General features: G+C 43.3%; 2 protein-coding genes across 7 annotated transcripts in view; both read left to right on the plus strand.

The window, feature by feature from the left end:
* LOC6500572 (homeotic protein antennapedia) overlaps positions 1-27,371 on the plus strand; it is a 93,698-nt gene that overhangs the window by 25,456 nt on the left and 40,871 nt on the right. The gene's annotated exons all lie outside the window — the stretch shown is intronic.
* Positions 9,697-11,286, plus strand: LOC123257707. The gene has a single exon (XM_044717605.1). It carries the CDS (start codon positions 10,660-10,662, stop codon positions 10,753-10,755), a length of 96 nt encoding a protein of 31 aa, XP_044573540.1. The 5' UTR covers positions 9,697-10,659; the 3' UTR covers positions 10,756-11,286.

The raw sequence follows: 27,371 nt of genomic DNA on the forward strand, positions 1-27,371 counted from the left end.
ATGAAAATGAAATTATCGCATTATTAACTATGAGGAAGGATGCTGCTGGCCCGTTGTAATGTTCAAGTGCCTTTATTTTATCTGCGGCACAATCTTCCATTTGTTTGGAGCGCGATGGGCGAGGCACAGTGGGCGTGGTCACAAAACTATTGCGGGATAATAAAATAAAACTATTTTACAAGAATAAGAATTATTATTAAATAATTTATATAATTATTTTATTATTTTTGAGACATTTTAAACTTAAGCTACCCACTGTTTATTGTAGTTCTCAGTTGGCTCTCCTTTTAGCCAAATACCAACTTGTTTCTTTTTTTTTCCATTTGCCCATCGGTCGCAGACCAAAGTGGCCAAACTAAAGAACCAACCGAACAATTGTTTGCGCGCCAATTGTCTCTGTCCCGAGATCCCACTGTCCCACTGTCCCGCCCGGGGTCTGGGTCCCACAATGGTACCGGACCCCAAGTCTTTCGGGGGCCTCGGCAAATGTCTTCTTCCACAGAATTTGAAACGGAAACATCGAACACTTTGTTTTGGTTCTTGTTTCACATTTTACTTGTTTCTTTTTTTTTGCATGTGATTTTTTTCTTTCTGATTTTTACCAGTTTTTTAAGGTTTTTTTTTTTATATATCTGAGTTTGGAACAAAGTTTGTAAGCGCGCGCATGCGTAAGTCTCTCAGGTTGGTTCAGTCACGCAATGGGGATGTGGAGTCTGGGGATTCGGATTGGGAACCGAACCGAACCGAACGCAGCACGTAACTGCAGCGACTTTAGTCAAAATTAACAAGCCTCAAAACACAACTTCCAGCGCATGCAAATTCGTTGTCAAAATAAAATAAAACGAACCAGAAATCGAAGTTACACAGTGACAAACTTAGTCCCCCTTAAGACCCATAAGAAATAGTGTTTATTGTCCTGGAAATTAAAAATTTCTTTCACTGCAGGGAGGGATGTGGTGGAAAGGAGTCAAGAGGGGGCAGGCACCTCCAGTTAAGCGATAAATGAGTTACTGACGTCCGAGCATGTGCATGTCCAGTATCAGCCTCCATTCGAGAGGCCTCCATTCCCGGCCACTCGAGTGTCTTGCTCCGGGCCAAGAAGGCAACTAACTGGGGCCGAGCAGGTGCTACATCGGAGGAGAGTCCCTCCTGTGCCACTGAGGCAATCCCGCCGCCATTAACCCACTGAGCCCCCGCCGCAGCAACATTTCAACAGCCTTCAAAAAGCATTTCCAGACAGTCTCATATGTAAATTTATGCACTAACCACCGAGCCACTTCTCAAGGTGAAGTGGGCGGGTTGGTGGGATGGTGAGCTGTGGGAGGTGGGGGCGTCTCCTTAGGCCCAAGACCACATACTCCTCGTAGAAGAGGAGGCGAAACAAAAAATTGATATATGCCCAGGTTATGGTAAAAATCAACTAATTGATCTGCGGCTAACATGATTTTTATCTTTTGAGAACTTAATTATTTTCTGTTTCTGTTTCGCACAGCCGTGCCAGTCGGGACTTCCAATTTGAAATCGATATGGAGCCAATATATACATACATATGGACGGACGGACAATTCGATATCTTAACCAACTGACAGGGGACAGAAACAGAAACAGAAACAGAAACTGAGATACTGGAGCGGATGCGTTGGAATGCGAAGGTCTCTTCGTTATGGAACTCGATTTGAGTGGTTTCTTGGCTTTTTTTTTTTTTTTGGCTTGAAGAGGTTTTTTTTGTTAGGGGAGATTTTGGTTTTTAAAACATATTTTAAACTATTTAATCTAAATTTTTGTTATAGGCTGATAGAGTCTTCTGTTCTCTCAGTGTTGCGAAAATAAATGAATCGTTAAGCTGGCCCCATTGCGATTGGTTGGCCAAAAGCGATTACCTTGAAGGGGGTCAAACGTGCGAATGGGTCTAGAGACCAAAAAACCAAAATACAGAAACCACGTCTAATTCTTGTCTCATGCCTTAAACGATCGAAAGTTTTGTGTTATGTTCCGCAAATACGGAGACTGACACCGAGAATTTATGCAAATTCCCCACGATCATTATGCGAGTCAGATCGGGACAGTTATCAGCATTATTCGATTTGGTTTTGATTCAAAAATACAAAAAGCCAAGACCCTAAAGGCCTTATCTAAAAAATATTTGTTAACTTGGTCAGAACTCACTCCTTTTTATTTTATTTTAGAGAGAGAGAGGACTCTCAGAGGAGTTTGAATTTTGGCGCCAAACTGCGGCAACAGCTGTTTGCGGCTCTTAAGAGAAAATCATGATAAGAGAGTCGGAGAGGAGCGCTCTCTTAAAGCAGCTGTTGTTGGCAGGGTGGGCGCAGCATCTGGCACTCGCAGTCCTCACTCTTCATTTTGAACTCCATAATGGTTGATTCTGAAATTGCCGACGGCAAATCATGGCCGCCTTCCTGTTTCAATTCTCTCTATTGTTGTTGTGTGCTATGTGCTTGTGTGTGTGTGTGAGTGTGTGTGTGTTTGTTTTGCGAATTTAAATCCAGCGGCCATTTCTAATCCTTTCTAATTCAAATATTTTTTATTTGTTATTAAAAAAAAAAGAATATTGATTTATAGTGTTTTTTGTTTTTTATTTGAGAGATATTAACTTAAAATCCTTAAATCCTCACATTAAAATCCTTTAAAAATGCGTAACTTCATAAAGATACATTTGCCGACGGCAATGAGATGTGTAAAGGTACAAATGTATCTTTAGATTCCTTAAAATAATTTCTTCATAAAAAAAGATATTTTGTTGAATATTTCGGAATAATATCCTGAAGAGTATTTAATTAGACCTTTAAATATTTGTTTTTAAAATGTTTAATTAAACAATCTCCTTGTTTAATGTTTATTTTTGAAGTATACTAATTCCTACCAGTTTCTGGTCTTTACTTGCAATTAGTGAATAAAAATTGGTATAGTAACCTTTCTTCTTAATCCCCCGGAATACGCTTTGTTCCATCAGATTCATTAAGCAGCCTTTCATTCGGCTTTCAATCGATTCTCACATCAATTTAATGCACACCCTTGGGCGCCAATAAACACCCAAGTCCACTTTCCCGCCACCCGTTCTAGTTTCCCACCAATTGCCAAATATTGTTCTTGCGCTTCTTTAATTCAACTTTAGCTGGCTTTGGTTTTCATTGCTGTCTTCTTGGTTTTTCTTTTTTTTTTTTTTTTTTTGGGATGGAATTGGCACTTAAGTTACTCAAGTGGAAAAAAGTTTTTGTTTTTCGTTTACTCGATATAACTATACAAAAAAAAAAACAGAAACAAACACGCACTCAGCCCCAACAAACAAACACATGCTGTACTTTTTGGGGGGCTCCATCTCGTTCTTTGGCCTGTCAGCTGGATTTCTTCACGGGGGTTACTTTGGCCTGCCCTCCAGTTGCCTCCCCCCGACGGGCTATTTTGCCTGCAAAAGTTTACCCCCTCCATGTTGTTCAATTTTTTTCTCGCTCGCTTCTTTTATCCAATTCAATTGAAGGCTGACAGCGGCAAAAATTTTCATTATGAAATTGGATCGTTGTCAATTTGGTACGAAACTGAGAGAAAAAAAATACATCCAGAGAAGAAGGGGGTATCTGAGAGATACTTCTTGGACCTTGTAACATTATGGTTATTGCCCCGCTAGCGTAGCCTGGTTGTCTGCAAATTACCACGCCGATTGTTAGCACCTGTTTAGGCCTACAACTTTTTTTTTATGGCCTAGGGTGTTTTTTTCTCCCCGGCTCTTTTTGTTTCTATTACCTGTTTATCGCTGCATCTTTACAAATCGCTGTTCACCTTGAAGACGGTTCGAAAGTAAAGTGAAAAGGCTAGAAAACAGAAATACCAAAATTCCATCGCCATCGCCATCGCCTTAGCCTCCTTCTTCTGCTTCAGTTCATAAATTAAAGTTGTCTTTCCTTTTATTTTTTTTTTTTTTTGTATTTTTTTCCAAGGGGGGGCTTTGGGGTTTGTTAGCCAGTGATGTGATAATTGCGGCTTGGCTCGGCTTGGCTTACTTTGTTCGCCATTTAATTGTTAGTAATTTGTGCTTTCGCGTTCTCTACTTTCCTCCCTCGGCTTTTCCACGAAGGTTTCCCTTTTCATTTGCCAGTCATTTATTCATTTATGCAAGCTGGAGTTGCCTGTTTTTTTGTTTAGTTAGTATTTTCTCTCCGCTTAGAGTTGGCGAAATTGTTCAACAAATTCTCGCTCGCACGCATTGCTGGCTACGGATGCCCTTTAATCCATTGTTACTGCCATTGCCGGTCTCCTACCTCTTGGCCAAGCTGTAGTTTTGTTTTTGCTCACTTTGCTGGGTGGCAATTGCAATGAATGTTGTTATTTTGGCTTCACTTGCACCTTTACGCTTCGTGGTTTGTGTCTAAGCTTTGACGTGCACTTCCTTTTCATGTTAACGGAAGCGTGACAACAACAAAAATAAGGGAAAAAATAAGCCAGGCCCAAAAATGGTAGCAATATTTATTAAAACAAACATTTTATAAACTAAAATAATTGTTTTTTTTAGCCACTGTACTGATTAAAAATGTGTGATTCTTCTGCGCAAAATTCCCTTGTCGCTGATTCCAAGAAATAAAATTTTTATAAAAAATACGAAAAACAGAAGTAGAATAAGCTGAACAAAAATTGTTACTCAGAACATTTAAAGAACCTCGGAGACCGCAAAAGAAGAACTTTGACATTTTCCTTTTTGTGATCAACGTCGGGAGCTCCCAGCTCCCAGCCTCCGTCTCCGTCTCCGGCTCAGTCTCTGGCCCTCATCCCAGCCTCCGACTGCCACCCTCTGCGCCTCTGGAGCCGCCACCGTTCCTGGGCTATGCCTGCCCCCCCTTTGCAAAAATCCCCCTCCTGTCATTGTGCTCAACGTTTTCATGTTTTTGAGCACAAAACTTTTTCGGGATTATTTTTGTGCGAGTTTTCGGGCATGTGAAGTTGACTTTTTGACTTTTTCGGTAGAATAACATGGACTTTTGTTTCATCTCCAGTTTGCCTTTTCTTTTCTCGTTTATTCGCCAGCGAGTTTATTCATAGTTTTGTGGAGCTTTCGGGTTGTCACCTCATCTTCATTTTTGTTTTTTTTTTTGTTTTTTTGGTTGGGCCTCGCATGTGTCACAAAACCAAAAAATTCGACTGCGGAAATGGGAAATTGTTTCCTCGGCGGGTAACAAACATGACCTTCACACTCTGATGAGATGCCACGCCCACTATTGAATCACACGCACACATGTATGCCCTCCTCTTGTATTTCGTATTTGAATTTGTATTTTGATGATGGGCCATAAATCAACGAAGCAAAACTACAGAAACAGAAAAAGTGTCAGGCTCTTGCAAATTACTTGGAAGTTGACATGGCATCGCCATTTCCCCAGGATTTCAGCCCTGGGGCCAGTGGGAATCACTTGGCATACTATATTTTTATTCATCCCACTATATCTGTCCTTTGCACTCGACTATGCCCCACTGGCGCTGAAATGAGGTCCCCCAAAATATGGAGCAACATGTGTGGGCGTTCTGTGGTAGGAATATAACAAAAATATATGTATCTAGTAGCAAAGAAAAATTGACAAAAATGTATCAAATAATTATAATTTATGCAGAGATTTTAAATAAGTTGAAGGGAATTAATAGACAAATCGTTTAAGATATTCCACTCAAGGATCGGACATAAATTGACAAAGATATAGACATCGCTGTGGGCCATATAGGTCCTGTCATGTCATCTCCAATTTTAAAGTGGTTCCAACAGAAAAATTTAAAAAAAATCGATATAAAATTTGTATCTGAGGTTTTAATACAGAATTGCAGGGAATCGATTTAGAAATCTTTTAAGGTATTCCGCTCAGGAATCGGTTCAGTATTGGCAGTTTTATAGACATCGCTGTGGGGCATATGGGTGGTCCTACGCATTTTCAAGGATGTTCATGGAAAAGTTTTAGAAAAAATCGAATAAAAAATTTGCTCAGAGTTTTGAATGCAGGATGACGGATCAATTCACAAATTCTTTAAGGTATCTTCCTCAAGGATCTGATTAAAATTGACAAAGATATAGACATCGCCACCTATCTCATATGATTATATACCGCTTTATAATCCCGATGGCACCCTCCTTCCCAATTATTCCTTATCATAAAAGTTTCCAATAATAATGCAAACAGAGGATCTCCAACTTTCCTATTGATATCAAAGGCAGTGAAACGGACGCGGTATCCGGAAAATTACGCTAATCAGTCGCTCCACTGGCGATTAGCGAATACAAGCCGAGAGCCAAAAATAAATAAATAAATCAAATTCCCGGCAAACAATAGAAGCAATAGGAATTATAATACAGCGAAGAGGCCAGGGCCAGTTCGGCAAAAAGAGGGCCAAAGTTTGCCAAGTGATTTGGATAAGTTCGATATTGCGTAGGCAAGTCCATAAACTTTTGGGGGAACTTCCACTGGGGGCCATAAGATGGCCGGGGGTAGGTGTGGGGTGCGTGTGGAGACTGGCCAACAAATATTTTGACATTTTTCCAGCAGCAGCCATAAATCACTCAGCAAGCGAGCGAGTGAAGCAGCAACGGACGCCTGACATGATTTCTGTGCTCCGGAATCATAATTAGAAAATTAGTTCAAGTAACTTTGGGCAGAGCCTGGGAAGGGGGGTGTCAGGAGACAAGAGGGGCGGCAATAAAAGGATTAAATAGTTAATTTAAAATTTGAAGGATAATTGTGTTGGAGGGATGGGAAGTTGATATACTAGCTGTTAAGATTTAGATCCTAGAAGCATTGAAAGAATGATCATTTTTAGGGGAACTCCTCCTTTAAAGATCTCAGAGATCAGCTCTCTCTTTCTAGTCTCCTCTTCCTGTCTCTGTCGTTCTGGGCCTGCAGATTGTCAAGTGCTAAGTGCTCGCAGGAGCAACTGGAGCACTTTGACAGACTATTATGCGAGAAAGGTTTCTTTCACTTTCCATGTCCGCCAAAGTGAAAGGGCAGAGCGCAGAGCGGGGTAAGGGAGCACCAGAGACACTGAGAAGCGGAGGAGCGAAAGATGTTCGAGTCGCTGCGGAACTGTCATTTCCGTTTTACTTGTAAAATGAACATGGAAGTATTCGAGGCAGCCGACAAAGTGGCAGCAGTATCAGGAACTGAGCTGTAGCGGGCGGAAAGGCAAGCAGGAGCCAGAGCAGGAGCAGGAGCAGCTGACGCTGACTTGTTATATACTAAACTGGCCAAGGAGTGGCGGGGTTAGCGGAAGGATGAACCGGCCCAGACAGACAGAAGCAGAGAGGGAGACAGACAGACAGACAGACACAAAGGGGCGGTCGGACGGAAAGACGGAAGGACGGAAGGACGGACGGACAGTTGCGTTTAACGTTTTTCGCAAAAAGTTTTCGCTTCGCTTTCGTTGTACATTCAGCTCCAAAGGAAATTGCCGGCGAGAGTCACAAAACGAAACTAAGGCAGTGATGTTACGGTTTAAAAAAATTTATAAAAAATAGCTTAAGAATTTTAAAAATAAATATTTCCAGAAGTAAAAAGATTTCCCGACTTTAAGCTTGTTTTTTGAACCTCACAAATAAAGTATTTCTATTTTTATTACCTAAATAAAATAGCTTGTTTTTAAAGCCCGCCAATTTGGTAGCACTGGGCAACTGGGTATGGGCTGGGTGAGTGTCTGAGGGGGTGGGGCTGCTGTGGGGCAGCAACAACGCAACCAAGCATTTCGCACTGCTCCCGCTCCGAAGGTAACAACGCAAGAAAATGCCAGGCAACAAGACAAGCAGAACTGACGTAAAAAGATTTTTGTGTTTCCCCCCGGACTACCCATTTCGCGGCCCCCCAATCCACCCCCTTCCTTCCGCTTGGGGGGGTGGCGTCTGGTTGGCTTCGGATTGAAGCCTCATCATGGGAGCTTTCGCCCTCAACAACGCTGATCTTTAAACGCTGTCCGTGCGGAGAAGTCCATTACGAGGGAAATTCAAAAAAAGCGAAAATAGCATTTTTACACGTGCCACTGTTGATTGGGATAAGTTTTCAATGAAATGGGGATACTTTTAATTAAAAAACAATCACAATTTAAATAGATATTGTAGGACCTACAAGAATGATAACTAATTTTAAGCATTTTTCCTCTTACAATGCAACATTTTTGTGGCAAGATTACAAAAAAGAAAAGCCAAAAAACTATTAAGCGATGGAAGGGAAAATTTTAATGAAAAGTCCTTTGGCCAGCATGCAAAGCCACTTGAAAGGACTTCCGGTCTCCATGCCCCAAAACTTTCCTCTCTCTCTCTGGCTCTGTGTCTCGGTGACATGAATGCTGACAACGTGTCTTAGTTTGCACAAAACGAGCTCAAGAGATGCACTCGACCCACACCCACACAGCTATGCCTCTGCAAGGACATGGCCACCAGTTGTTGACTCCTTCTGCCAGACTGCCAGTGTGTGTGTGTCGGTCTTGTCATGTAAAAGGAATTTTAATTTAATTAGAAGTCAAGTCTGTAGAAGCGAAGAGGGAGATTTCTGACAGTTTTCTGCAAAAAATAAATATTCACATTAATAGATTAGCCCTCGTAGGCCTCCCCCTCTTGGAAAATCTACCTTCCGCGTTGATAATCAATAATAAAAATCAAGTCCGCATAAATCATTTTCTCCTGTCTAGCAAGATGCTTATCGGGAAAATTAGGAAAGCCTGAGGCACTCCATGCACCTCCTGCCAACCCCCTCTGTGCACCCCTCTGGAAAACTCAAATTCATTTTCAATTTTCATAATTTTCGGTTGAGAGAATTGCGCCGTCGGCGTTGACACCAAAATCAATATCTCTGAAAATTCCTTGCAGGCAGTTTTTCCACAGGTATTTTTTAGCTCAAATGCTTTGTCATATCACCAGAGACGAGTGAGTGGCCCCTTGCTTGCCACACAGAAAAAACACTTTCCACACGTTGCGGCAAGGCCGCACGTTCGTGCGTTCGTGCCAAAAAATAATTTCCTCCTTGCCAGACGCAGCAGATCGTCGCAGGAGGAAGGAGAGGCCGAGGCTGAGGCCGAGGCAGTGGCAGCATCCGAGGGGCAACTTGAGCGCACTTATTGTTATCAACGGCTGAAATATGGCATTTTAATTTTATTAGCTGCCTTTACATGCAGCACACTTCCAAGCCAAATAAATGTGCAGATGATGATGGCCATGTCGAGATGACGATGACAATCTCCGAGGCGACAATGGGACTGAACTGATTTTTGGGATGCACTCTATAAAGTAAATTAAATATAATGGGGGTTACAAAGATCATTTAATCATTAAGGGAATAGACTACTTATGAGAAGTTGTATAATTCTAATTAATAAAGATTTTCATGAAGAAATATTTATTTTAATTTAATATTATTTAAGAATTAAAATATCAACTCTAATAGAAACCTAAATTCCTTTCCATTTCCCATTGGCTCCCATATAATTCTAATTAATAAAGATTTAATAAATAAACTTTGATGATCAATGTTTTTTTGAAAAAATATTATATTTATTTCATTTTAATATTATTAAAGAATTAAAATATCTACTCTAATACACCCCTTATGGGAATTTTAATTCTAATTATTAAAAATTTAATAAAAATATTTAGATTATCAATTTTAATATGGTAAAAGATTTATTTTAATTTTTTTAAAGAATTAAAATATCAACTCTAATACACCCCTTATAGTAACTAAAATTCCCTTCCATTTCCCATTGGCTCCCCATCGTACTAGCTGTTATTGTTCTGGTTTTTATTGTTTTCTGTGCTTTTCCTGGTGCCTCCACTTTTCGACAGCAGCCTGTGACCGCTCAACGCCGATGGTTGCCGATGGTGGTGCCACTGGGGGAGGTGGCTGGGTGGTGCTCCTAAGGGGGTGGCATCCTACCAGAAGAGAGCGAGAGCCGCCGACTGCGCATGCCGAGAGCCTCAAAGAGAATGGAGACTTCTTCGAGTGGGTGGGATGGGGGTGGTGCTGGGGCTATCAAAGAGCCATAAAGTTATAGTTGCCACAGCAATGAAGTCATTGCCCAAAGTTTATTGCTAGTTGGAAATTGTGTTATTATTAGGTGGCCCATGGCCGCTCTCTTCTGGGCGCCCCATCTCGTTCGCTGTGACCCTGGGGCCGCTCTCTTAAGTGGCGACCCCTGCAGGCGGTATAATTTATTGCGCCTTGATTTCCGCCACCACCCCCACCTCATACCCCCATTGTTGTCATTTTGGGGGGGGTCTTTTGTTAAGCATTTTCGAGCGCCAGCCAAAACGCTCCCAAATAAGAGGAACGACTGAGAATTCTGTTGATGGAGAAGAGCAGAAAATATATGGTTCTGTTGGCTCCTAAGGCGGCCAGCAAACTGGAGGCATCCTCTAGTTGGCAAATTCGCAGCGTAGAGTCGAGAGAGATTTGAGCGCTATATAATTTTCCCGGAGAAAACGTGGCCAAAAGCGATAAAGTAGCAGACCCCTTGAACAGTTTACCGTCGGCAAATGAGTTGAAATCGTTTTCAAGAAATAATCCATATATAGTGTCGAATTGATTTGTGGCCAAATGTCCGGCTGACACGGCCAATGGATCTGAGGCTTTTCCCGCCCCCCTCCGCGTCTCCCTCCGCTCGATTCCCCTCCGGCCGCATCGAGCGAACATGTGCCCCCTAACGCCCGTCGAGCTGCTGTCCACGATTATCCTCGAAAAGCGAAAACTTCGCCCTCCAACCAAGCGGAAAAAGCTTCGCAAATAGCTAAATAAATAAATATTATTAATCGGCAATCCGTTTTCCACTACGTCATTCATTTTCCGGAGGTTTCAGTTCGACGGAAAGTGTCGCTCAGTCCACTCCAGGTAACATATACCTTGATCCTCTCCCTTCAGCTTGTGTTTATTTAGCTGGGGGGGGTCTATTAAAAAGTTCTATAAACTTTCGAAACATCTGCCGGTCTTCTCGAGGCGAAAGTTTTTCCTCCTCAGCGAGTGTCGAAAGTGTTTTGTTTAAATAATTTTCCAGTTTATGGGGGTCAGAGTGCATTATTTTGATGAAGTTGCCAAGGGGAAAGTGGCATTTTTATTTTCTATAATTTTTTTTATAGAATTATTTTTATGGCCAAGCTTTGGAATTTATGTTGTTCAGACCAGTTGTTCTCCATTCAGTTTTCCGCTTATATGAAGCTATTTTCAGAAGTATTTCCCATTCAGCTGAAATCTTTTCCATTTACCACAAGTATTTCCTTTTCTTGGCAATACCTGGCCTTTTGGCAGAGCCCCCCTCCCCCCCTTCCTGCCATTGTCGCGGCGCCCCGCATGTCACCGAAAAAAATGCGATGCATTTCCACCGCTGCTGCTGCTGCTGCTGCCACATAGCAAATGGAATTGAGCAATGCCACAAGCAACACCAACATGGGGCAACACAATGAAATGTGTGTAACGCATGAGATGAAATGCAACACGCGCTGAGACCAAAAAAAAAAATAAAAATTACAAAAATGGGAATTGAAAATCAGGCGAGCGAAAGACCAGACCAGGAACAAAAAAACAACAACGCATTTTTAAACATGGCGCGAACATAATGTCCTGTGTCCTTGCCTGATGCTGTCTCCCTTCTTCCCGTCTGTCTCTTTCATCTCCTTTTTTTTTTTTTGCCCATGCGAATTTCCCTTCTGCTGCTGCTGCTGCTGCTGTTGTTGTTGTTGGGAAAATCGAACATTGATTTATGGCGTGTGCGAATGTCGGGGAGGAAAGAAAAAATCATAAGGGTTGGGGGACTGACAACGATGATGCTGATGAGCTGGAATTGTTTTTGATATGTCCCCCAGTCCATAGGGGAGGGAGACAGAACACAAAACGAGACAGGAACCAGGACAGCGACAGCGGCTGCGACAGATGCAGGTCGGTTACATGAATGTATATCGCAATATATCGTCCGTACTGTTACAGGAATTATTCTCGGGGTCCCTCATTGCTACGATTATTATTATTATTTGTGACAAACGGAGGGAAGCCGACTACAGACCCTCCTATCTCCATCCCCGCGACCGGCTCTTTCACTTTTCTCATTTCGCATTCATCGATGTTGCAGTTACAACAAGAGCAGCCGCAACGACAGCGGCTGAAAAAAAATTGCAAATGCAATTCGTAACGCATAAATTTAAAAAAAAAAAAAAAACAAAAAATTACAAAAATGAGTCAGAGTGTCGGGGGTCCAGGGTGCAGAGGGAATTCGAACGCGTGTCACATGTCGATTTTCGATTGTTCGCAAATTAATATATATAACACAGCGCTGCGGTCTGCTCTTCTGCGGTTCTCCACTCGGTTCCCCCCTTTGGAGTTAAAAATTTACATGTTACAACTGTGGATATTAAAAATGTATCGATTTGTTAGTTGAGCCTTTAATGTGGTTACAAGTATCATAGAGTATTTGTTGCTTAAAAAACATAATAAACCAGGAAGAATTTCAGCTGAGCCACAAATATTCTTGAAGCAAATTACCCCCTTCTAAAGCTTTAATTCTAAACTCCAACCCACCACCTCCCCCCATCGATCGCTGTCTCCACACTACCTACTATCTATCTAACCGAATCTAAACTCGTTTGGGCCAACTTCGCCGACGGCCGAACACGCGCTGGTAATTGCAGCAATTGGCGCTCATTTCTCTGTCATAAATATCTTTTTGGCCAGCTCCAGCTCCAGTCTGGCGCAAATTATCGCATCATCCATGTACGTTTTGGGAGGGAGTTAGGAGTGAGCAGGAATAAATTGTAAATCACCTTCACACCCCTGTCGGGCGGAAAACCGATTTTCCAACACTGCCCCCAAGGTCATGGAGTTTGCACTAGAAAAGCGAGTTAATAAATTACGTGTAAAACAACGTGTGAACTAACATAAATAATTTTCGTTAATCCCGGGCCGACTCGTCCTCCCTCGCCCCCAGTCGCTAGCCCAGTCGCTCCTAGGAACAATCGATTAAGCGTAGATAAAAATCAATTTGCGGCAGTAATAAATTGCTCAACTACCAGGAGCATGAGCCGGAGCTCGTCCTCCTCCTGTTCCAGCAATTTAGCTTCATTTTGCCAGCCTGTCGTTGCCCCAGACTCTCGAACAAATTGGCCCGCAAGGTGAACCAAAAATAAAAAAAATGGAGAAAGAAAAGCTAAAACAAAATCTTCAAGCCGAGGATGGGCGAAAAAAAAAAATTTACAAACATTGTAATCACGGGTTAAATATCGGCAGAGCCAGGGCCAGCTGCTCAGAGTCTGTTCAGCCATTTTAACCCCGAAAGTATCTAGAGTCGAAAATCTTCCACCTTCCATGATGTTGTGAAGAGCTCTCCGTGGAGAAGTTCATGGATTAATCACCGCGGGCAGGGCAAGCCCCAGACTCCAAGGCTCTTCTGCCTCCACAGACACTGTGCACTTCGACTTCATCTGCAACTGCAGCTGGAAGTCTCCCAAGTCCCCAGTCACGAGTCCCTGTTCCAGGCACTTGCCCAGTCTTCTTGCCAAGATCACGATTCACAACTTAATCCCAAACAGCTAGCTCAGCCGGTTTGCAATCCCCTCCCACTACACTCCCAGAAAAGTATAGAAACTTAGTTATTTGGAGAATTTAAAACTTTAAAAATATCTTTAAATTATTTTCCCCAGTGGATTGAATCCCCCAACTTCTAGAGAGGCGCTGCATCGATTGCCATTTTTTGTGTTTTGTTCATTTCACATTTTTATTTAACATCCTCAAATCGTCTGCCGCCCTCTCGTATTTCGCATCAGTTTCAGTTTTTTTTTGTTGTTTGTTGCAGCCACGCCCCCCGTTTTGTTGGGGCCAGCAATGGTAAAAAATTTACCAACTGATTCATCGAATCCGAAACTAAAATGAATTCATTTGCCGGCCAAAAAAGGCCTCAGGCCGAGGAGGGGCAGTGAGCTTTTGTTCGCAGGAGGGGAGAGATGTTCGGTGTTTTCTAATTGAAGTGTTTGTCTAGACCCCGGAGCGGTGAATGTTGCAAGTGATTAGCAAATGGGAAGTCGGCAGGTGATTGCAGGACCTGGGGGAAGCTTGTTAGGAGAGAAAGAATTAATTTAAAAATATAGAACCAAAAATGGGAATCATTTTTTCAATCCCTTTGTTTCATTTAGGCCATCTTTAATATTCTTCAACCGCATTTCGAAACCCGACTTTTGCACTCTTTGAACCCGTTCCGAAAAAGAGGAAAAACAACATTGAAACTGCCTGAATAAAAAAAGAAAACAACAGCTCGACATGCACTTTTATCGGAGGGTAATAATTCATTACACACTTTTTCGCCTCGCTTTTCCCGCCATTTCCCACCCATTTCCCTCCCCATTTTCCTTTCAACCGTCACTGGACATCGGATGTACTGCATTTACCGCAATCGACGGAAAAGGGGGAAAACGGGGATGGGTCAGTTGGGGAGTTTTCAGAAAGAAAATGTGAAATTCCAGCCTGATAACACATACGCACCTAGGAAAAGCGGATAAGTCCGGATAAGCCACTCAATTAACTAATTGTCCTCAAATTATATTCATTAGAGAAAAGCTCTGGATAGCGGGGGAGATCGGCGGTGGTGGCGGTGGCCCATCCTGATGGATAAGATTCCCAGTTATCCTAGGACCAGGAAAAAAAAGGACCAAGCGGGCCATAAATCAATGTAAATGTCGACGTCAACCACGTCAATAGTTGAGTGCGAAAGGGAGAGCAGCAGTGACGGAAACCACCCCCGAATGCTGTGGTAGGGCCACGCCCCCAACCCCCAAAAAGGCCCAAATCCAAAAGGGAAGTTGGACTTTTGCATTAGAACGAGATGATGTCAGCAAATATGAAATAACTAAATTGTTTCAAAGTGTCAGGCCGAAAAGCACACACATCTAAATACCGAAATATAATCTGTTTGAAAGTATGCGTATCTCACAGCCGCAGGAAGTACATATCCTTTAGCTCAGACCAAACAGGATATTACAAGCTGCTTGTGGGGAAATTAGATCTTCAGAACTGCCTTCAGAACTACAACACATCTTTTACACAGTTTTCCCGCAACAGCCAAAAGGGAATATCCGAATGGAGGGTCGGAGTCGGGGTCTGGGAGCTAGAAGATTGGGTAGCCATACCCATGTATGTCAAAGGTCCCACGAGGGCGACGTTGGCGCCACTAAAATACATGTTGCACTTAATTGGAATGATTTCGTCTGTGAAATATGATTTCTTCTTGTGTCGCATTATTTTTGGGTGGGAGTTACTTTTCAGGGATGAAATACTACAATTTTAATTAGGTTTAATAGGGAAAAATATTGTGATTTAAAAAGATATTGATTTAAGGATATAAAATATATAGTTATAAACAAGGCTTAGTAACTAAAACCTCAAAATATTTATCCCACTAAGTACTCTATAATTTCTAACATTCTATCGCCCACTTTTAAGTATGATCTCTCATCTGTATATCCCACAAATTGAACTAATTTCCTATGCTCACCTCTTTGTCATTGCAGGTAAACACGCAACCACTTTTCACCCACTGGCCAGAGACAGAAACAGCCTCATTGGCGATGCCATCGCTTTCCGCAGCTCCAAGTAAGGCAGAGTGGAGGAGATGGAGATGCTGAGATGGAATGGGTAGCTGAATGGGATACATTTCAAATACCTTAAATGCGCAGGCAGCATTCCAGCAGTTGGCTATATCTGATTTCTGTCAACATTAAAATTGCAGACCTGACAATGCAACGGACAAAAGGACCGAGAACCGAGAACTGAGACCAAAACCGAACCGAACTAAGTAACCCACCAGATAGAGAGTGACAGGGTACAGAACGGAGGAGCAGCAGGGCCAGAAGGTTTGGCCAATTGGCCAAGTGTATTTCTAGGCGATAACACAAAGGCTAAAAACGCCCCAAAGTGGCAAAAGAGACAGAGGGGGATGACCGAGGGGGCCAGTGAGTGGCAACAGAGATTATAAATTGAAATTGAGTTCATAAAACACGAATCAGCAAAACGTTTAACATCTTTATTCCTGCGAAATGGCAGAGACACAACCCGACTTGAAGGCTTGAAGGCAATCGCAATCGCATTGCCTTCCCAACGACTGGATGTGGAAGCCACATTCAAACAGACCTTTGTAAAGGTGCGATTTCCTCGACTTTTGCGACTGGCCCACGAATGCAATCAAACAAGCGCTAGTCAATTGCAGCCATGTCGATTTCTTCTCCTTCTTCATCGACTGGAGAATCGAACATCCCAGCATTCATCTGGAGCTCCAGCTCCGTCTCCGTCTCCATCTCCGTCTTCCTGGGCAGGCAGCCTGCCAAGTCAGTCGGGCCAAGGGACTCAGGGACTCGATGCGAGGTTCCCTCGATTCTTGGCCGAAACCGGCAAATAGACAGACAGCTGTGTGCGAGTGCGAGCAGCCAGGACCAGACAGCTAAGCGATTTACCATGGGCTAAGAACATTATATTTTGGACAAAAATGATAGGGATTTCTTGGTACTAAGAGTAGAAAAAAAGACACATAATGAGCAGCTATATTTTAAATAAATTAAAATTTTATAAAAATTATATTTATTTTTAAGCCCCATCCACTGTGATTAGCTCTTTTTGGGATGCTGTGTGAGCATCTTGAATGCGGAATGTGCACGCGTTGAATTTCTTGTAGACGTGCGATAAAAATTTGCGACATTGCAACAGTTTGGTGAACGTGCGAGTCCATCGAAGGTGATGCCTCCACCGCAGCTCTACAGCTCCACACAACTGGGCTGGAATACATGGACTGGCAGCTCTTAGCATAAGCCGCTGCAGGGCACAAAAGCAGATGACACTGCCGATACTCCTAATCTGTGCGAATAAAAATGTAAATGAATTGAAGATTGCCCCGGATGCATTTATGAGCTATGACCACTTAAGGTGGCTCGGATGGGAAGGGACAAAACGCGGACAAAAGTGACAAGTGCGATTAGCGAAAGGCTTTAGTTTTATTTCTCCTTTAGAGTTATTTTAATAAGCCGCGATAGGCAGGTGAACAGGCTGAGAACAGCGGGGCCTCTTACTGACTGAGTTGCCTGGCCAGAAACCAGTCCGAGCCACCATAACCCATGTCGAGACCTAACGGAGATGAGCTGCCGAATCGGGTTGAAGTCCCAGGACCAGACTCGGCACAAACATGTTTTTACTTCCCGGACGAGAGCTTCCCAAAATGAGAAATTAAAGGGGAGAAGACAGAAAAGGCCAGCGGTGTGTAAACAGATGGAGGTAGAGCTTCACGGAGAAGGGGTTCTCTTTCTAATTTCTATAGTTGATACCCTTTTAAGAGACCTCCTTTCCACGCCTCTGGCCGACCATCTAAGTCTGCCATTTCATGATGGCTTCGTTGGTAAAGTGTTTGTCGATAAACCAAGGCAAAGGTGATGGCTGGCCAGGAACGAGGTGAGTGCGATTGACCGAGGCGCATATAATAAAAATTAAATCGCTCCAGCCAGCAAGGAGCAGGAAAATGAAGGGGAGATAGAGTTTCGGGGAGGGTTCGGGACCAAGACGGGGCGAAATGAAAACGTAAGCGGAAAAATCGAGTCACGAACATTGAAATATGTGTTGTCCACGGCACCAGAGAGCTGATGAGGATGTGGATGTGGATGTGGATGCGGAGGACATGGACATGGCATCGACTGATAAATGCGTGGAAAATGCAACAGCTGCCAGAGCTGGATAAGAACGCTCCGCACCAGCCAGCAGGCAGTCAACAGGGTAGGGGAAGGAGAAGAACACCATACAGTTGCTTCAGAGGAAGAGTTTCCAGAGGAGCCAGGGCACTAGGAGAGGCTTAGGAGCCGAGAAGGAGGCTGAGACTGTGGCTGAGGCCGCGGCTCTGTTGGTAAACAAATCATTTGAAAGGATTTTCACACACAATCCATCTTCGTTGGACCGCTGACTGAGCCACACTGAGATCTTGCTCGTCTTACTTACACTGAGAACAAGTCTGATAGATATTATTGGTTTGCTAATTTTAGAGTCAAAAACACAGTTACATAATATTTCTAAGTGCATTGCTCTTTTTCAATCCCTTCCAAACGGGCAGGCAGGCAACCTGTTTGTTCGCCGGCACAAAGGATCAAATCCTTTTGAGGCGAAAGTGTTTCGAGCCTGGCCTGGCCGAGACAAAAGGCCAGCTCGGATTAGAGTCCAACAAAAAAAGAGAAAGTTGGCCATTGTTCCATTTGATTTTCGCAAAATTTCAATAGCCAAAACATTGACACGACGTCTGAAAGGAACTTATGCAATCGCTTCGCTGCAGTTACACTTTCACAGCGGTGGTTCTCCTAACAAGGACACCGGCAAGGACACGCCAGGCGTTTTTCTGACGTCGTTTCCTATTTTCGGGGCCTGGTGTAATCTTATGCAATTCCTGCACCACGCCAAGGTCAACGGAAAGGGCAAGTTGCTCGGCATTTTATGGCCTGCCGATCCTTAATCCTAGTTTCTGAAGGCGTGTGGTCGCCCAACTGTAGCAAGGTCAATGGCAGTGTCCTCATTATCTTTATGGTTATTAGGTTAATGATCAGTTTTATGACCTTCTTGCGATTAGTTGCGATTATTTTTGAGTCTAGACAGTGACGTAATTTTGGTGGTCCAGGATTTTTCATTTGGTCGGCATGTGCTAAGTGTCTTGGATATTTTGGGGATTTTTTTTTAAGAAAATATACATTTCAGAGAATACTTTAATAGGGATTTGAATTTTTTCCATTACAACTTCAGCTATAGCTGGGTACTCTACGATAAGCACTACCCACTCCCATTTCCATTTTCATTTTGAAAATTCTCGGCACAACACTCAACCTAATCTGTATGTAAATTCAAGTAATTTTTCCCTCTCTGTTAAATTTGATTAAATTCCTTGGGCCAGGATATGCCCCAGCCAAAGTGCCAAGTCCTGCGAAGTATTTTGTCAGTTTCATTCTGCTGTTGCAATTTACACAAAATTAAATTCACACTGTCCTCGAAGCGGAAAAGACAACAGCACCAGCACTAGCACCGGGATGGAGCAGGCGCCTGCCTGCCAATAAGGCAATAAATGAAAAAATTCCAATGCAACGTTTGAAGTTTATTGGCCATAAATAAGGGGCAAGCGTCCCCCTTCGACACAACAGGCCCAAAGGACACTCGGACTACAAGTCGAGCGAGGACAACAAGCGACAGCGATTGACAATTTGATTAAAAACAAGGATCGCATCGAGTGGAAAAATGCATACAGCCAGGATGCACATTTTCACTTTATGTCCTTACCCGATATTAAAGCGAAAGTTTCGTCCTGGAAAACTTTTGCAAAACCATCCATTCATCCGCTCTGAGTAATTGTTGCTAATGAAAGTGGCAGTGGCCAGCGAATTTAAGTGGCTAATTTCATTGGGGGTTGCCCAGGAATGTCCTGGGGCTGCCAGGGACTGGGCTGGAGGTGGCATGACAAATGAAATTGCAGCCGCTGCACAAAATGCAAATGAAATGTGCAATGCCATGCTGCCACAAGGGAGGGGACACCGGTGGGCCATGGGTTGTTTTTGCAGGACAATTGGCCTTTCGATGTGCGAATGTGTGAACACGAATGCACTTTTGTGCATCTGTTTGCATCTGTGGCATGTGTCTGTGTGCGTTGCACGTTGCATGAGTGAAATGTCGTTGTCCGTTGTCCCTTCTGGCTCCTGTTTTACAAATTTCTCATTTATTGGCCATGACAAAATATGATACGAAAATTAATATTATTGATTAAATAATTGAAATTGGCAGCCATAAATTATGGCCTGACCTGCCAGCCCCCCCCAGCTCTGCGGTTCTATTCAGTGACAGTTTGTTTTGCATTTTGGAATTGGCGTTGACATTTTACAGCTCGGGATTTGGTTGATTGTTTTGTCCGGCATTTGAATGATTCTCAATGGAAATGCATTCATTTGATTGGATCTGATTGGGGATGTGTTTATAGTATCTATATAGTATCCTATTTTAGATTTTATACTGACTTCCCCCGAACGGGCTTAAACTGTAGAGAGAATCCCATAACGTTCCCCATAAATACCTACCAAATACCTCAGATTTTCGGTTCTCTGGACTTCAATATTTCATTTTTGCTTTCATTTAGAAACAATTACCACTGAAATTTTCCACCCCAGACAATTTCCCATGCCCGGATTCTCCGGCCAGGCGGCCCTTTCTTCATTTGCCTTTCGGTTTTAATAAAATATTTCATAATTCCCTCGGCGCTTTTGCTATTGACACTTGCTGATGCCATCTCCCTTCCTTTGTCCCTGTCTGTGTCCTGTGTCCTGGGCCGCTCCTTCGCGCTGGGCGTACTGTGTGCCCCATGCTGTGCAGTCGAACGCGTAGGTGAAAGTTCACACTCCGGATGGAGTGGGGAAGATGCACAACAGTGTCCTTCGTTGTTCGTTGGTGTCCACAGGACCTCAGCTTGGCATCATCAACAATGCCAGGAGCAGACGATGGTCCAATGGGTGGTTACGGGCGGCTTGAGTGGGGTTGTGGGCTGTGGTCCTCTGGCGACGGCGGTTGAATTGATTTCACCGTTGATGGCGTTGACACAAAAAGCTTTTACGGCGCCCTCTGCGGTCGTTGCATACCGCTGGCCACCTACGGCGCATCCTGGAAGCCAACCTCCTCTCTGTGCCATCCTTCCATCCTGCCCTTTTGCATCCTGTTCTTGTTGCTCTGGGATGATTTACATACAAAGTGAACATGTCGTAAGGGTTTTTTTTTTTGTTCGTGGTGTCATCTCCCTTGATGGCACCAGGAGATGCTCACCAAGCCATGGCGGAAATTAAAGTTGTGACACCTTTAACCAAAAACCAGAGGCAATGGGGAAAAATTCGCGAAAATCCCTTACGGATTGCCCAAGAATCCGTGATGAGTTGGATTATTTTTCTTCAATTTATGCAACCTTTTTCGAATGTGTTTGTTCTTCTCATCGGAGGTATGCAAAAAATACTGAAAACGAAAAAAAAAAGTTTTCATTTCCACTTTTGGAAATTGCAACCACCATTGTTGTTGGCATTTTGGTTGTTGTTGTTGTTTTGTGGCTACCTTTTTGGCACAAAGGATGTGGCTCAGGTCCTCATCGTCGTTCTCGTCCTCGACCTCGTCCATGCTCATCCTTTTCCTGTTCCTGTTACTACTTTTGCTTCTGCCCTCCAGCTGCGTCAGAGAATTTCGGTTTTTTTTCTTTGTATTTCGGCATCGAAACCATTTACGCCCCTCGCCAGCGGGGGTTGGATGGGGCAGGAGGGGGTTCATATACATATATATATGTATATATAATTTTTTTTTCGAGGGGGAACACACAGCATGTCTTCTCCTTGGGCAACGTCAAAAAATATCCGCCCGTGTCTGCATCGAATTCGAGCGGCGGTTTATTATTATTTTTTTTCGGATGCCCCTCTCCTTTAGTTGCCCTTTTTGGTTTTTTTTTCCTTCCACAAAAGAGGGGGTAATGCTTTTTTTTTTAAGTGTAATGAATTCAATTAAAATCTCTTTGAACTCAAACCCTCTTTTATAAAATTTCTCTACTAGAAAATATTAAATTAAACTGTTGATTTAACAATTAGAAGCATATCAGATTAGGCAATGGCGATAAAGTCCATAATTCTATTACTCATAATTCGTAATGATTTACTTAACTTGTTTGAATCAGAGTCTGTAAAAAAAGAGACACCCTCGAGCATCACAACTCATTCGGAGCGTAAAGCCATAAAAATCACAAAAAAGCAAATCCCTGGCTCTCAAGTCAAGGCCGTAAAACTAACCACAGTGAACACTTGATAATTGCCACACACACGAGCCGGGCTCGGAAGTAAAAAGGCGTTAAATGATTTACTCAACCAGTTGGTGGCAAGAACTCCCAGCCCAGCTCCCAGCCAACCATTTGGCATAATTCTTTCTGGCAGGAGGGGTCTCCATCGGCACTCCAGTGGACTACAGAAGGAGATGGAGATACGGGCCAGAAAGATAAACGTCGACAAAGCGATTTGTATCTAATTTTATGAGGTCATAAAAAGCAATCATTTCGCCATTTGCCGCACAGACCGCAGCTGGCTGTGGCCCAGCCCACCGCCACTGCTCCGGTTCTTGCCCCACATTATCCCCTCTTGCGGAAAGGTTCTTAGGCGGCAGTAAAACGGATTTTATGGCCTTAGAATGATAACCATGGCCGGGAGTTGGCTATAGCTAAGTGAATTACACGAATTGGCTGCTTATTGGATTTTAATTGTTATGGCTAAATAAGAGGTGTGCCAGTTCAAAAGTCGGAAGTGAAAAGGTGACCCCCATCCCTCTCCAACTTCCGCAGAGCCAAACAAGACAACAAACTTTTTTTTTGTTTTAGATCAAAGATAAGCGTGTCACATAATTAATTAGCTACAATGAAAATTTTCAACTAATTAGCACAAAAAAAGAAACAATAAAGTTGAGGGAAAATTCAGAGTTTTTTTTTATCAGAGTGGGGGTAAGGTCACTGGAAACGTGAAGGGAATACAAAAATGCGCAGTAACATTTTGTTTTATTTCTTTAATGAATTCATAAAATTTTAAATAGTATAAAAATATATAAAAAAAATATAAGGGAAAGCAAGAGAAATATTTCAAGGTTCTGTGCACAAGAAGCGGGGGCAGTGGAGGGTTAAGCGAGCGTTTGGAGCAATTTTAATAATTATTAAAAATTAGTTCCATGTGTTTCCTGCAGCTGGCCATGAATGGGAATCAAGTCCCCTTTACCCTCGAACTAGGCTGATACCTTTTCGATAATATCCGAGACGGTGGGGAGGGGAGGGGAGGGCAGGGATCTCCTCAATTTGGGGCTATAAATCAATCCGAGTCCCTTTCAAAATGTCTGTATTTATTTTTGGGGGGGCCAGCAGCAGCTTTTCGAGAAATCTTTATAAATATGTTCCCCAATCCGGCTGTCTCATAAACATGTTGCAAAACACTTAAAATATTTTGTATACTCTCAAATACATATATTTCTTTATTTTTCCGTTGAATAATAAACATCAGTTCTTTTTCCAAGCATGACACTCGCCGAGCGCTAAAACTGTCAACCTACCCGTTCTTGTCATAATTAAAACACACAGTTTCGGCTAATTCCCGGTTGGCTCTTTTTCTTTTTGGTTCAAACAAATTCTTGTCATGGCCGAGAAAATCCATTTGGCACGAAGCGTTGATGGCTGATTTGGCACTTTTTATGTGGTACAATAAATTTTGAAAAGGTTCTAGTATATTGGCTCGAAAGAAAATTCTGACAAATAATAGCGGACGGGTATTATTTATGGAGACTTTATTAGAATATAATTGACCCGAAAAGTGTATGAAATGATTTCTAAACATACTTATAGCTGCATGAATTAATCTTATTAGTTACGACATTTTTTCGTCATTTAATCAGATTTCAAATAAAGCCTGAATCTGGAACTGGGCACTGAAATTCCCCAACACACTTCTGGCTCAGGCCACCCACTATAATCTTAATTGCTCCACAATTATAAGTACACACACATAAAAAAGACATTCCAGCACGCAAAGCTGAACAGGAATTCAGTCTCCGGATTATGAATGAGCGAGTCCTGTAATTAGTGCAATGAGCCCGGCATCAGATCCTTATCCTTTTTGGGCAAACATATGAGCCACAATAAAACTCAATTTGGAGCATAATATTTCTCGACTCTCGGCACTCGGTCGGGCCTGGTCTGGTCGGCTGTGCCCCTTGTTGTTTGTATTTAATTACGAATATATTTTGAAATACTAGCATGGCATACAAAATGGGGAAATGAAAAATGTTTGCACGCACATGTCATGTCAACTGCAAACGCATAAAATTTATTCAAAACACGCAAAATTCAAAAGCCAGAACAGCAACAACACGAAACACACGTTAACCAAAATTTGAAGCCAAATGGTATTTGTTTTCGAACACAGCTTGTGAGGCATCCCAAAAAAGGAATAGTTCCCGCCACGCTTTAAGCGCCACAAGCTGAACAATCCCAAAAATATGTCAACTACAATATAACAAAGTTATTTTTAAATATTTTGCACAACCATTTTTAAATCCGAGTAGGTAGTGCAAATTCGGCTGCAAGTTATCATTAGGGGCCAGAGACAGGAAAAGGGAAAGACTTGGACGTCGGTCGGCGGTCGGCGATCGGCGGAGTGCCCAAAAAGGGCCGAAAAGCCCCCGACTTCAGCTCCAACTCCGGGTTGAATGAAAGGTGCAATTTTTATGATTTATCGCCATTATTATTATGAAAGCCGCCGGAGCTGGAAATGAAACCACAGCCGGGGAAACCAAAGCAAAGCCACAAAGGTGAAGGCAAAAAGGTAAACCCGAAGAAATTCTTAGACTTAAATTATTCAAAATATAAAGAGAGAAAAAAAAAAAGGAGGAATAGGAACTTGTGTGAAGTCTCCACTGTAATTTTCTAAGACTGCCATGGCCAAAAAAACTTACCGACAAAAACAAAGGCAAATTAAAGAGGGGCGAGAACTATACACACTCTGGTACATATAGTGGAAGATGGCGGCCAGCCAGGGGAACATTAACATATGCGGCAGTTCACACGATATATATCCACCTACACAGTCTCAGAGACACACACACACACACAATAACACACAGATACTCATGGCACTCACACACTCGCCCCCTGACAGGTGCCAAAGCATCGAACATTGACTGGCATCTGCTTGGGGGCGAAAGCGAAAAGATACAGATACAAGCCGAGAAACCGAGCAAACACCTCCAGATGGAATCGATAAGCACTTATATAAGCCAGCATTGCAATTTGCTTCTGGCCAATCGTCAATCTATTGATAATTTGAGGCGCAATTTACGCCTCGTTCTATATTGGTTATCTATCTGAACGGTTCGAGTTGCTCAGTTCGGTGGCTCGGTGGCGTCATTGCAGCTCGATAAGCGGCTCGGCCCACCCAAAGTGGATCAGCTTATGACTGCTGCACCACTTGGGCGCACTGCTCACTGACAAAATCCACAACTGCACCGCCACTGGCACTGTCTGGCTGGAAATCAATCCGAGTGGCGGACTATGGATGTATCTCTCAGATTTTTACAAAGTTTTTGAATAAATTGTACAATTTATAAAGTATAGATCGTAGGATTTGTTTCTCTTATAGTAAGAGTCTGTAAAAAAATTTATATTTTTTGGAAAGCCTATTTTTGGCGCCCACTGTACTCGGCCCTCGTTAGATGGATGGATGCATGACGCACAGTTCGGCCGATAGTCTGTTCGAGACACCAGCAAACAACGACCCTGGACTTTTGTGGGAGGGGGCTGGAGAGGACCTCCGTCAAAACACAAGTCCAGGGGGCCTTGGCGGGGGAGTCGATATGCTAATGCCGAAGCTTTTTCGAGAGTGTGTGTGTGTGTGTGCGATTTTCTAACAGTCGCCGCTCACCAGAACTGAGGCCGTTTCGGACAGGTTGAGACACACGCGTAAAAACTGCACAAAATTGACGGCAGACCAGAGTGGGGAAAAAAAAAAACAAAAATCGCGCAGAGAAAGAGGGAGAATGTAGGGGGAGGAGTCGGGGGCGACGAGAGATTGTGCTGTAGGCCACTAATCGCTTCAACTCCAGGCGGCAACCCTCGAATCGAACCGAAAGTCCAGACAGCCAGAACTGACCAACTGCACGAGATCATAGACGTTTGATAGGAGGCCAAAAGAGTTGGGCGAGGGGGAGTGCAGAGGGAGGGGGGGGGCTGGTAGGGAGGACCAGACCCCGACCAGAGGGGGCGGGACAACAACAAGCCGTGCTAATGCACATGTGTGAGCGAGGAGATGTTGGCCAGGGATTGAAGCTCGAAGCTGGGACTTGGCCACGTTCGGCCAATTCCAGGCAATTCTGCAGTCAAAGCGTTCGCATTTTGATTGATTTTAAATGATTATGGTTGACAGTGATTTATGTGCGCCGCATGCATATATTGGGCCAACAGGAGATGGCCGTGTTGTGAAAGGAGGTGCCCCCCTATCTACCCCTTTGGCCAACAACTCGTTAAACTGATTCGCACGCACACAGGAAGGACGACAACATCGACATGGCGATGCTGATATGGCTTAGATAGACGTCTTGGAGAGTCGGGTGCCCTATTCAAAGCACGTTCCCTGACCTAATCTAAGTAAAAACGCCCACAAAATTACCACAAGCTGCGAACTTCTCGGACCCACTGTCCGTCCGGCAGTGTGTGTGAGTGTGCCTGCCATTTGATTATGGCCCGAGTATGTCAGTGTCTGGTCAGCTCTTTTATTTTCGTTCGATTTCCTTCTTTATGGTTTGTCTCTTGGCAGTTGGCAAATCTGTGTATCGATCCCTTGCCACGATTTTAATGAATCGATTTGAACTCGACTTTGAAATGGGAGCAGGATCGGGATTCCAGGAAGCCTTTGGCCAAATTGGATTACCATGTTGGTCATGGCCAAGGGCCAAGGGTCGTCCTCTTTGGGTTCTCGCTTTATTTGTATGGTGTTCCTTAAACTCTGCCATTTTTTGGTTCAGTCGACCTGTGCGCCTTGGAAATATGAGTCAAAAATTGTTTGATTATCCAGAATTTGGGACAGGAAATACCAATCCCTAATCATAGTTTATACAAAACAGTCATTGAGAATAATAACTCAACTTAACCGTGAGCTAATAGCTCTGAAAAAAAAACCTTGTACCAGATCCCGGCTTGATTATCTTGTAGTGGGACATAAATGGGTTAAGGGGAGCAGTCGGAGCCATAACTCGTGCATTGCGTCATTTCATGTCACAATTGTGTGACAATCAAAAATCAACTCAAATCGAACGGAGGGAAAAACTGTAACAACTTCATTCCGCAATGAGCGAGATAAATTTGACTTGTAGGTGCGTGGCTTACAAGAAAATGTCATAAACCGGTCCAAGTCGGCCAAGTCAGTGCCCAGTCCGGAGTCCGGCTAACAATCAAAAGGCGCAAAAAAGACCGACAACAACGCAACAGGTTAACCAACATCCCGTGCCTGCGCAGATCCCAGGCCCAAGACATCTTGGCCGACTTGGACCCAGACTAAAAAGCGGAGTAACTCGGTTGCCGGCGGGAAAAACGCTCCTCCGATGTACGTACTGCGTATATCATAAATACGCATAACTCGTGCGCAAAAACGTCAGACACAAATGGTTGAGGAAAGTCAGCACAAAAAACCGGAGGAACACAAACAGACGAACCCAGACGAATGCCAGCCAGGCCAACAATGCACAGCGTTCAGGCCAGGCCAAAAGTTGCATTAAATTCATTAGCCCAGAGTCCGACTTGGCAGCACAATAATAATGTGAGGTACGGAT

This window comes from Drosophila ananassae, chromosome 2L (assembly GCF_017639315.1).
Source record: "Drosophila ananassae strain 14024-0371.13 chromosome 2L, ASM1763931v2, whole genome shotgun sequence".
Taxonomy (NCBI): Eukaryota; Metazoa; Arthropoda; class Insecta; order Diptera; family Drosophilidae; genus Drosophila; species Drosophila ananassae.

What these genes read in the sequence shown, in the direction of transcription:
- LOC123257707 (XM_044717605.1), top strand. Translation starts at nt 10,660, where the DNA reads ATGTGCCCCCTAACGCCCGTCGAGCTGCTGTCCACGATTATCCTCGAA.